This window comes from Podarcis erhardii (genome assembly GCF_964252035.2).
Source record: "Podarcis erhardii genome assembly, chromosome: 4".
Classification (NCBI taxonomy): Eukaryota; Metazoa; Chordata; class Lepidosauria; order Squamata; family Lacertidae; genus Podarcis; species Podarcis erhardii.
In genome coordinates, this window is record NC_138508.1 from 3,372,471 (window position 1) to 3,384,578 (window position 12,108).

The window sequence follows — 12,108 nt, forward strand, 5'->3', positions numbered from 1 at the left end:
GGATGATGGACTCAAGGGCATCCTGATCAAATTTGCAGATGACACCAAACTGGGAGGGGTGGCTAACACCCCAGAGGACAGGATCACACTTCAAAACGACCTTGACAGGTTAGAGAACTGGGCCAAAACAAACAAGATGAATTTTAACAGGGAGAAATGTAAAGTATTGCACTTGGGCAAAAAAAAAGAGAGGCACAAATACAAGATGGGTGACACCTGGCTTGAGAGCAGTACATGTGAAAAGGATTTGGAGTCTTGGTTGACCACAAACTTGACATGAGCCAACAGTGTGACGCGGCAGCTAAAAAAGCCAATGCAATTCTGGGCTGCATCAATAGGAGTATAGCATCTAGATCAAGGGAAGTAATAGTGCCACTGTATTCTGCTCTGGTCAGACCTCACCTGGAGTACTGTGTCCAGTTCTGGGCACCACAGTTCAAGAAGGACACTGACAAACTGGAACGTGTCCAGAGGAGGGCAACCAAAATGGTCAAAGGCCTGGAAACGATGCCTTATGAGGAACGGCTAAGGGAGCTGGGCATGTTTAGCCTGGAGAAGAGGAGGTTAAGGGGTGATATGATAGCCACGTACAAATATATAAAAGGATGTCACATAGAGGAGGGAGAAAGGTTGTTTTCTGCTGCTCCAGAGAAGCGGACACGGAGCAATGGTTCCAAACTACAAGAAAGAAGATTCCACCTAAACATTAGGAAGAACTTCCTGACAGTAAGAGCTGTTCGACAATGGAATTTGCTGCCAAGGAGTGTGGTGGAGTCTCCTTCTTTGGAGGTCTTTAAGCAGAGGCTTGACAACCATATGTCAGGAGTGCTCTGATGGTGTTTCCTGCTTGGCAGGGGGTTGGACTCGATGGCCCTTGTGGTCTATTCCAACTCTATGATTCTATGATGTGAATCAGTGCATCTAAACTACAGACGGGCATTTGAGAAATTCTCGCTTGCTGAGTGTATTTGGATGTTTGGGTGCATTTCAGATGTTAGTTGTGCCGAAATATATCTCCCCTCCTCTGGGCTCTTGGTCCCACTATCTCCCCCAACAAAAGATGAAAAGAACCCACAGATGAGTTGGAAAACGAACAGAATGAGACTAAACGGAGAAAAACCTCCTCCCTTCTTACCCAGTGGCCTCTCTCTGGTGTTCAACGGAGGCCTCTCTGCCTCAGAAGAAATCTGGCCCATTTCTGCAAAGAGATCCTTTCCCTGAAAAAGAAAAAGGATTCAAAAGAGAGAATGGGGTGCTAATATTTGTGGATGCAGAAAAGGCCTTTGATAACATTTCTTGGGACTTTATGTTAAAAAGCCTAGAATATATGGAGGTGGGGAAGGGATTTCTCAATGGAATAAAAGCAATCTACACTGAGCAAAAAGCGAAACTAATTGTAAATAACGTGATTACGGAGGAAATAGGGATATCCAAAGGTAAGCGACAGGGATGTCCACTCTCACCATTGTTATTCATCATGGTACTGGAGGTTCTTCTAAAATCATTAAGAGAAAATGAGACAATAAAAGGGGTTACAGTAGGCCGGAATGAATATAAGGTGAAAGCCTATGCCGATGATCTGGTCCTAACGGTGGAAGAGCCATTGGAAAGTGTGAAAAATATACTTACGGAGGTAGAAAGATTTGGCCAAATAGCAGGATTTATACTGAATAAGAAGAAGACTAAAATAATTGTTAAGAATATGGATCAAGATAAGATAGAGAATCTGAGATAACGATCTTTGGAGCTCGATCGTTGAGCCGTGGCCTCTGATAGCTTTACGATCCCAATCAGTTGTTTACAGCGTCCAGCACACTTCCTTCGGAGCTGCGCAACAAATTCTGCTGTCTCTTTAGCCACGGCTTAGCAGAGTAGCATACAGCGGTGTAAAGCAGTCTTTTTCTCCTTTTCTCCATGCAAGCATACACAGACAGGTTCGTCTATTTACAGCTCTTTATTGAAACATTTCAGCATCTAAGACCGGGGCTTCTTTCAGCCATGTCTCACTCTCAAGACACACAGAGAGAACAGAAAGTACAGAAAAACAAGCTCCTCCTTAACTTCTAAAGCTGACGTCAGAAAGTGACGCACACCTCAGAACACTTAACCAGTTAAGTTCTGAACTCTCACAGAGAATATACAGCAACAAGTTGGCATAGAGGTGGTGAAAAAGGTGAAATATTTGGGAATTTGGATAACCCCCCAAAAACATAGATTTATATCAGAATAATTACATACCAGTGTGGAATGGGATAAAGAAAGATCTGGAGGTGTGGGGACGAATGAAATTGTCATTTTGGGGAAGGATTTCAACGATAAAGATGAGCGTACTACCAAAATTATTATTTCTGTATCAAACGATTCCAATAATCAAGGGGACCGGGGTATTTAAAGAATGGCAAAGAGTTATTTCAAGGTATATCTGGCAGGGAAAGAAGCCAAGAATTCAATTTAAGTTACTAACTGACGCAAAGGAAAGAGGAGGCTTCGCCCTGCCAGACTTGAAATTGTACTATGAAGCCTCGTGTCTCTGTTGGTTAAAGGAATGGATAAAACTAGAAAATACAGAACTGTTAGATTTGGAAGGATTTGATAATAATAGATTTGGATGGCACACGTATCTATGGGTGGGAAAGAAGAAAATCCATAGAAGTTTTGAAAACCACATTTTTCGAGGATTGTTAACAGAAGTATGGGAGAGGTATAAAAACCTACTCGAACCAAAAACTCCACACTGGTTGTCTCCGTTAGAGGTTATGTCTGTTAAAAAAACTAATATGAGAAAGAATTGGATTACATATGGAAATTTGATTATGAAAGAAGGGGGGAAATGGAAAATGAAACCATATGAAGAAGTGAAAGAATCTGTGTACGATTGGTTGCATTATTTTCAGATAAACGAAATGTTTAAAAAAGATTTTAAAGAATATGGATATGCAGAGAAGGACTCTAAATTTCAAACAGATATAATAAATAGTGAATATAAAATCCTATCCAAAATGTATAAGATATTGTTGGAATGGCATACAAAAGAGGAAGAAATTAAATCAGTTATGATAAAATGGGCCAAAGATATCGGACATAATATACAATTTAATGATTGGATAAAACTATGGAATGAAAGTATCAAATTTACTGCATGTACTGCATTAAAGGAAAATATTATGAAAATGATGTATAGATGGTATATTACACCAGTAAAACTTGCAAAAATGTACAAAACATGTAAGAAGTGTTGGAAATGTAAAGAAACAGATGGTACATTTTTTCATATGTGGTGGGAATGTAAGAAAGTGAAAAGCTTCTGGGAGTTAATATATAATGAATTGAAAAAAATGTTGAAATATACATTTGTTAAGAAACCAGAGGCTTTTCTCTAAGGAATTGTAGGCAACGAAATGAATAGAAAGGACCATAAAATCTTTCAATATGCAGTAACAGCGGCAAGAATATTATTGGCTCAGAAATGGAAACAAGAACAATTACCAAGGTTGGAGGAATGGAGAACGAAGCTGATGGACTATGCAGAACTTGATAAACTGACTGGGAAGATCAGATATCAACGAGATCAAAAGTTCATCGAGGACTGGGGGAAATTAACAGATTGTTGGGAATGTTTAAGTGATAATGAAATAACGTTAGTGGCATTTAGAGAAGCTCTGTGATAAAATAAGAAATATTGTAAAAAAGTAAAATATAAGAGGGGGGAAGGTATAAAGGCAATATAAAAATTTGGAAATGTGTATTTAAAGAAACTAAATTCGAATGATTGACAGAAAAGCCGAAGGAAGTCAAAAATTGAAAAGTTTAATAGAAATTGTATTGTGGAATGATTGTATGGAAAATTAATAAAACATGATTATAAAAAAAAACAAGAGAGAGAATGGGGAGAAGGATTAAAAAATGGATGTCAGGGCCAACAGCTTCAAGGGTGACAGATCTCATTCCATGGATGCCTTCCCAGGGGGGAAAAAATGAGCCATCAGAAGAGCATGATGGGATGTTTTCTGACCTGTTTGGAGGCCTTGGGAGTATCCAGAGGAAAGTCTCTCTCACCTGCTTTCTCTCCTCTGCCTGACTCAGGAGGAAACCTTCGGCCAGGGCCACCGCCTGGGAACTGGTCTCCGCTCCACAGTCCCTCACCCAGCTCTCCATCTCTGGTGGAAGGACACCCAGGAACTGCTCCAAGATCACAAGATCCAGCATCTCAGCTTTCGTGTGCCTTTCTGGCTTCAGCCACTGATGGCAAAGGTGGTAGAGTCGGCTGCAAACCTCTCGGGGTCCTTTGGCCTCCTGGCAGCAGAACTGCCTCACCTGCTGGCTCTGCACCTCTGAGCGGAGGGTGTCCTCCTCACCCAGGATCTTCTGCACAGAGTTTTCCCAGAACCCTCCACTGCTCCCAGTTTGGATGGCATGGCCTCTTTCTGTTCCAGGGCCAGCTGAGTCTCGCTCACCCATCTGTGCTCTCAGGAAGCCTCTGAGAGATCAGAAGGAACCCTTTGGTCTTCTGCCAAGTTCTGTCTGTCTTAAGGAGAGGCCCTAGCAAATCCTACAAAGCAAATACATTGTTCAGTTACAAAAGTTGTCTAATATCAGGAGAAGAAAAAGGATCCCAGAGCAAGCATGGATGAGTCTTGGAGGGAACCAGGGCTGGACTGCACCACAGCCCAAACCATGAGCTATTTTATTTATTTAAATTTCTATAACACTTTATATTTTAACAATAAATCTCAAAGCGGTTTACAGCATATTAAATCTGTGGGGATAATTGGGGAGTTAGAAGAAGATATATTTTTGAATGATATCCTTCCTAACATGCACTAGCAAGTTCCATATTCTAGCAGAGTTCCATACATCCCCCTTTTTTAGATTACGCAGCGCTCAGCTTGTTGCTGACTCATCTGAGTCTTACTATTAAAAATTCCTTCCTGGTAAAATCCCTTCCAATCCCTCTTAAATGAATAAGCACAATAATCTGATTCACGTTAATATAAAAGTAGTTTACTCACAGATTCATTCACGTTCACAGACATATCCCCGAAGGCAGGCTTAGGTTACATAACAACTAGAACTATTCCATAAAGAAGTTACTCCCAATTGACTGCGACTAAGGAGTCACTTCTCCAATCACACAGCAACATAGAAAATGGAGAAGACACACTGATCAGAACATGGAGGCCGTGTGCTCCTCCATGGTAGTACAACAGACTGCACCCTCTTCAAGTCACATGGAGTGGAAGTCTGTCCCAGCTCAGGAGGAAACAGGAAGTCTTCTCCTGAGTGGTAGAAAACATCCCCTAATGTGTCCATTGTAGGAATGTTGTACTTGACTGCAGTTTCACATCCCACAAAATCAATAAAATAGAAATAAAACCATTGGAAGAAAGTCAAATATATAGTCTATAGTCAAAGCAACATAGCAGAAAACAAATATTCTTATAAAGATGTCAAAATAAAACCTTACAAAGGAGGTGAACTACAGAATAGATCTGAAGAAGCTATCTGAAGAAGTGTGCATGCACACGAAAGCTCATACCAAGAACTGACTTAGTTGGTCTTTAAGGTGCTACTGGAAGGAATTTTTTTTGTTTTTACAGAATAGATATTTAACACAGTAGGGCTGGTTGAGTCTGGGCTTCACCCCTAGGCCAGGTGGAAAGAGCCTTTTTAAAAAGGAGAAGAGGAGGAGGAGGAGGAAGAAGAAGAAGAAGAAGAAGAAAGAGGAGGAGGAGGAGGAAAAAGCAGCCTCTAGCTCTCCTAGAAGGAAGATTGCAATGCAAAATGTGGAAGCAACCGAAGAGATTTCTGGGAGATGAATCAGCCTGGTTGCTCCTGCCTTCCAGTCAATGCATGAAGTCAGAACTGGCTGATAAGGGAGTCATTTGTATCTTGCGAAAAATGGATGCTTGGCTCTAGTGGGGGTCCTCACCCGGGGGTCCTCAGGAGTTGCTCCCCCCACCCCAACTCCCCTGCTTCTGTCTCCTTTTCTTGCACTTGGACTCTCTCCTGCTCTCAAGACAGGCCCCTGGGTGGGGTCCCTTTTTCTTCGCTCCAAGGGCAGGAATGTATCTGGCCAACCCCTGAGGGCCAAGTGGGCCAGGGCCAAATACATTTCCCTTGAAATTTAGGTGTGTAATTTAGTATTGTTATTCTGTTAGCCAGCTTCACACACACGCACAGCCATTGATGCCAAGGTCCCTGGAGGCTCAGTGAGTAGCAGCGCCCATTTCCGGCTGGTTTTCCAGCAACAATCCCTTTGGGACAGGAGGTGGTCCTGGTGAAGCATGTGAACGTAAGCGGGTACTCGCTTGGTGTTAAATAAGGATCAGGCAGACTCAGCAATGGAGAATAAGAAGATGGACTTCCGGGTTGACGCGATCGGTCTAATGGCGGATTCCCTCCGAGCTCCGGAGGGAATCGGCTCCGCTGAGGACGGGTCTTGCCGCGCCGGCGACGCGGGGACCCTCAGAAACCACAGGTGCTGATACCTGTGGACTTGGTGACTCAGTGGGCACCTTAAGCGCCCTCCTCGACAGTCGAAGAGCCTTTTTAAAGGCTGCGGAGAAGGTACGAGGAGCGGCGTGGTGCTGGGAGTAGACCGCTACCTCAGTGGAGTGAAGCCGCAAGCCATGGCCGGAGAGCGTCAACTTTCTTCCCGACATTCGGACTGAAAACAAATACCCCGTGAGTAAAGGAAATTTGGATTTTAAAAGAAATTTATACTTTTAATTTGGAACGAACGGGGGGGGATGTGCTAAAGGGAAGTCCGCACCCCCCTACATACAGACAATCTGAAGCAAGGAGCGAAAACCTAAGATCGGGAAAAAAAATCTCGTGTCTTTGGAGACTGACAAGAGATTCCATTAATTTGCGAGAACAAGCTTTTATTTCTTTTTAAGCTGTGCTGGAGGGAAGAGGAGAATTTCAAAAAATTTTGTGGACCCCCCCCGGACCCGGGAGCGTCCTGCATCAACCTAGCGCGAAAGAACAGGGTTTTGACAGCTGTCAATTGAGCTGTCAAACGGTAGGATCAAGAGAACTGTATTACTTTATATCTCTCTGATTTAAAGGTGTTACATTTAAAGGTGTTACATTTAACTAGAAGTGGCTGGAAACAAAGTAAACAACAAGGCAAAAGACTGTTGGTAAAGAACTTTAACAATGGCAATCCCCCTAGGGGGGACCGGTGACATTACAATGGCTGCAGAAGGAAAACTACTAGCAGAAATAGAAAGAGCCTTCTTTCTCGTGGGAACCTTACAAGAGCAAGCTATGATTATGGACAAACAGCTAATGACCTTGATCTCTAAGACAAGCAATCCTGCTGATGGAACGAAGGATTTGACTCTGAAAGATTCTGCAGCTGAACCAGAAAAGACATCTTTGGAGCTGGAGGAAAAAGAGGTCGAAGGGGAAAAAGTACAGACACAAAATACTCTACAGGACTTTTTGCAGTCAGGGAACAGAGAAGTTCTTTGGATTACAAGTTATGGGAGGAGAAAAGCAAAGGAGGAAGTCGTTGGACACTATGGAATATGGGAAGCTAAAAGAGCAAAGAAACACAACTGGGACTTCCTCCTCTTTTCTGGATTTGGCGACTTGGAATCTTGGGGACCCTTGGCAGAACCCTGGCAGCAAGTTTTTCCAATTAGGTTTGATCTGAGAAAGGATGAAGTGATTGTGTTGGATATCCCTCGAGACTTGAAGACCAACAAAAAGGACTACCAACAGAACAGGCAGGGAGAGACTGAAATAGACTTAAAGGCCTCCGATGTGAGGAATCCGGGCTAGGAGCTTTAGGAGAGGACAGTTATCTGGGAAGGGACAGATACCTGGGCAGGGAGGGAGGGGGAAAAGTAGAATTTAAAATTTTATGATTTTTGGGTTTTACAACTTAGATTTATATTTTAATATAAAAAAGGGGAAATTTATGGTACAAGAATTTTGATCGATCTTAGAATAAGGATCTAATGTATATAAGTGAAGGGATATTAAATTGGGCCTAACAAAAAGAATCAAGTTTAAACATAACAAGAATAGGTTTAAGGAAAGAAACAAGAACTTGCTGAATTAAACATGGAAATTGGGATGTATGGGGGGGGTGGGGGGAAGTCAGGGAAAGAGGGTTATGAAAGTAAGGATATGAAAGTATTCATGTGTGTTTCTTGTATGTGTTGTCATAAAATGTGAAAATCCAATAAAAATTTATTTTTTTTAAAAAAAAAAGAATAAGAAGATGAAGTTTATTGCCAGGCAATAAGGACCCAGTTTGGAATCTCTTCCAAAAGGAACTGGGACCCCGATTGACAGAAATCCAGAGGTCTTTATACCTGAGCAGATCACAGCAAATCATAGATCATGAGACAACCATGAGGGATTCACGATATTGTCAGCGAAAATTAGCCAATTAGCAAGCTTCATGCCACGCTACCAGCTCCTGGTCAAGCACAGAGTTCTAGTTCTGCTTTCCGATGCTTGCAGTGACGCTCTGTTTCACCTCTCCCCTAGTTATGACAGGACAGGGAGTTTGGAGATTTTGCGGTTTTGCTCTTCCTGTTCTGTGGATTAATTTAGCCTGTATCTGAGGGGATTTTGTACCAGTATCTCTGATTCACGTCTTCCCCCTAGTCCAGGGTACACGGATGTTTGTAGGGGAAAGGTCGGCTCCTAACTTTGCTGTTTCAAGCAGTTTGCAGTTTAGCTAAGGCACAGCTTCCCTTTGATTCAAAATGGATTATAAAATACTGTAAGCCTTGATTATGTGTAAGCATATATGAATATACTGATTTCTGATAACTGATTATATGGGTAGCATAGGGGTAGCCCTTCTTCCTTGCCTCATTGGGATGCCCTGCTCTGGGGGCGAGGGGATGGCTGCAGTGGCCTCCGTGGGGAGCTGCCCTGGGAGACACTGGGAAACTGGTCCCCAATGCAGCAGCCAGACTCTGGGCTGGGATCCCTCTCTTTATTTACTCCTGGCCTTTCTCTCCCACCTTTTTTTTGGGGGAGGGCTAGTCCACCTCCTCGACCAGCTTTGGAAAACCATTTGCAGATGTTTCCTCTGTTGTGCAATGAGGCTGAGCGATGTCACACAGAGTTAAAATCCCAGGGATCTCCCTCCAGGGCAGATGCCCTGTCCCGGAAACCTGAACACAACGCAGACACGGTACAGCAAGCAGTACCCACCACGATCCTACCACCGGCTGCATTCCTGGCCACCCAGGAGGCTGAGCCACTGCAGGCTCGGGTGCGGGAACAGCAGCGGGTCGACGGGTAAAAGCAGCGGGTAAAGAAGGGAGATCTTTTCAGAAAGGGGGGGCGGAGGGCCAAATGAGTTTGGGATCCTCTGATCTGCAGGAAGGAGGGTGTTGCAGCCCTGGCCCCTCCCTGGCAGGACCCTCTCCTCCTCCCTGACTTGGGGTCCCCCCCCCTGCAGGAGCAGATCAGGCCCCCCAGGCCCCCTCCCCTGCTGCAGCCCTGGGACCCCCACCAGATCCCAGAGAGAGAGGAGACTCACCAGATCCCAGGAGAGACACCAAAGCAGGAAAGGACTGGGAGGGAGGGGGATTAGCTCTGGAGGACCAGCCCCCCCTTGCTTCCTGTCCTCTCTAGGAAGGCAGCTCACTTCACTTTAACCCTTGCCAAGCCGAGTCCCTCCAGCTCAGCCCTCTCTCGCTTGGCAGAACCTCAGATTCTTATTATTTCTTATGGATTTAGGGGGAGATCTGCCCCCCCCGGCTCCGCCCATGCCCAGATATCCCTTTGTGGGGTGAGGCTCTTGGCTGGACTCTGAGCATCTCCCTCCCTTGGCCGGAAAGTGGAGGAGCAGCTTGCAGAGAAAAGGACCAATTCTGCAGCTCCAGCTCCAGAGACATAGCAAGGCCAGGGGGTTCCCGGTTTCACACACACCCACACCCACATACAGATTTTTTTTCATCAGTAAAAGAAGTTACACACAACTATTTAAAATATTTAAAAATAATTACAAATGAACCGTTTGCTGAGAATCAGATTAAAATACATGTCCACATTCTAAATATCTGGATGGGCTTGCCTAAACAAACATTTATTTATTTTTGCAGGCACCAAAACGAAAAGCGGGAAAAAGAAGTGCAGGCAGGGAGTTCCAAAGTCTACCTGTGTCGCCACACTAAAACTTTGCTTTCTCACAAGTACAGGTGTTTTATGTGGAACCGGTAACTGTGCCAGTTTTCTCAAAGCAGTTGAGTTGGGAATACATGGGGGAAGGCAATCTGATCAGAAGCTGTTAAGAGCTTTGTAGTCCACGATAAGATGAGTGGGACCGGGACAATGGCCCGCCTAGCCTGAGAAACATGGCTGTAGGGAATTTATTTTAAAACCCAACTTTTTTTGTTAAGTGCCTTTCATCATCCTCAAGCACCAGCACCAATCAGAAAGAAGCCATTCCGAAGCAGTGTGTGGTGCAGAGACAGACAGACAAGTCTTTGGGAGCAGCCAGATTTTTATGTGTCAAACAAAAGCACCATGCATTGCCCTAAAAGTGATCCATGCGACGGTCATCTCCAGGCTTGACTACTGTAATTCGCTCTACGCGGGGCTGCCCTTGAAGCTGTCCCAGAAACTCCAACAGGTGCAGAATGCTGCAGCGAGGCTCCTCACGGGGTCCCTGCCATGGGAGCATATTCACCCAGTGCTTTTCCAGCTGCAGTGGCTCCCGGTGGAGTACAGGGTCAGATTTAAGGTGCTGGTTTTGACCTTTAAAGCCCTTCACGGCCTAGGATCCTCGTACCTATGGGACCGCCTCTCCCGGTATGCCCCACGGAGAGCCTCAAGGTCCATAAATAGCAACACCCTAGTGGTCCCAGGCCCTAAGGAAGTTAGATTGGCTTCAATCAGAGCCAGGGCCTTTTCAACTCTGGCCCCACCTACTGGAACGCTCTGCCTCATGAGACCAGGGCCCTGCAGGATCTGATTTCTTTCCGCAGGGCCTGTAAGACAGAGTTGTTCCGCCTGGCCTTTGGCTTGGAGCCAATTTGATTCCCTCCCTCTCTTTCTTTATTCCTTTCCTTCTCCTCCTGCGATGAGGCTACATTTTAATATTTTAATGTTTCAATATTTCAATGTTGTATTTTTATTTTGTTTTTAAGTTGCAATCATTCATCTTGTTTTTATTATTGCTTGTAAGCCGCTCTGAGCCCGGCCTTGGCTGGGGAGGGCAGGGTATAAATAATAAAATTATTATTATTTATTATTAAAACTCCAGGGAACATTAGATGCCTCTAATTTTTCCAATGAAGTGTTTTATTCAGTCTCACCTGCAATCATGTGTGCTGAACACACAGATACACATACAGATAATGAAATTACTGGGAGTTACAGTCTCCAAATAAAACTCAACACATGCAAGCAGATTGATGGAATAGTACACATGATTTCCCCATCTCCTTTTTAAAAAACATTATTTTTCTTTATCTTCATGGTACAGAAGATAAATATTCAGAAAGCAATAGTTACAACAGTAAACAAAAGTTTCATTTCATTATTAAAGTTTCATTTCATTATTCTAAAACAGGCATCCCCAAACTCGGCCCTCCAGATGTTTTGGGACTACAATTCCCAGCATCCCAGAGCACGGGTCCCGTTAGCTAGGGATGATGGGAGCTGTAGTCCCAAAACATCTGGAGCGCAGGGTTTGGGGATGCCTGTTCTAAAAGACCACGATACATTTTCCCGTGAGTGTTGGGTGGATTCCTGCAACAGTTTTAACAATTTATATATTTAATAAACATTTGCCACGTGTTATAAAAGGAAGATGGATTGTGTTCCCCCACCTTCTTGATTTCCCTGGGCAAACAAAATTTAAGATACTTCAATTATGGAGCCCAGAACTGAACACACTATTCTGGGTGCAGCCTGATCAAGGCAGAATAAATTGGTACTATTCCTGCCCTTGAACTGATTCTGCCTTCTGCCACACTGCAAATGTGATAAGCATCTCCTCAGTTCCTTCATCCAAGTCATTTATAAAGACGTTGAACAACAACGCGCCCAGGACAGAACCCTGCAGCACCCCTCTGGTCACTTTTCCCCAGGATGAGGAGGAACCATGGAGGAGGACAATTTGGG

At 44.1% G+C, this 12,108-nt stretch overlaps 3 protein-coding genes across 3 annotated transcripts in view; all 3 read right to left on the bottom strand.

Moving 5' to 3' along the window:
* LOC309340939 (uncharacterized protein) overlaps positions 1–12,108 on the bottom strand; it is a 178,406-nt gene that overhangs the window by 153,127 nt on the left and 13,171 nt on the right. The window lies entirely within an intron of this gene.
* Positions 1–12,108, bottom strand: part of LOC309340603 (uncharacterized protein) — a gene marked incomplete at its 3' end in the record, with an annotated part of 41,949 nt that overhangs the window by 20,048 nt on the left and 9,793 nt on the right. The window lies entirely within an intron of this gene.
* Positions 7,307–12,108, bottom strand: part of LOC309340604 (zinc finger and SCAN domain-containing protein 31-like) — a gene marked incomplete at its 3' end in the record, with an annotated part of 31,538 nt that continues 26,736 nt past the window's right edge. Inside the window, exon 6 of the mRNA XM_081859489.1 lies at positions 7,307–7,389. Within this exon, the coding sequence (XP_081715615.1) occupies positions 7,307–7,389 (83 nt within the window). The remainder of the gene's footprint in view (positions 7,390–12,108) is intronic.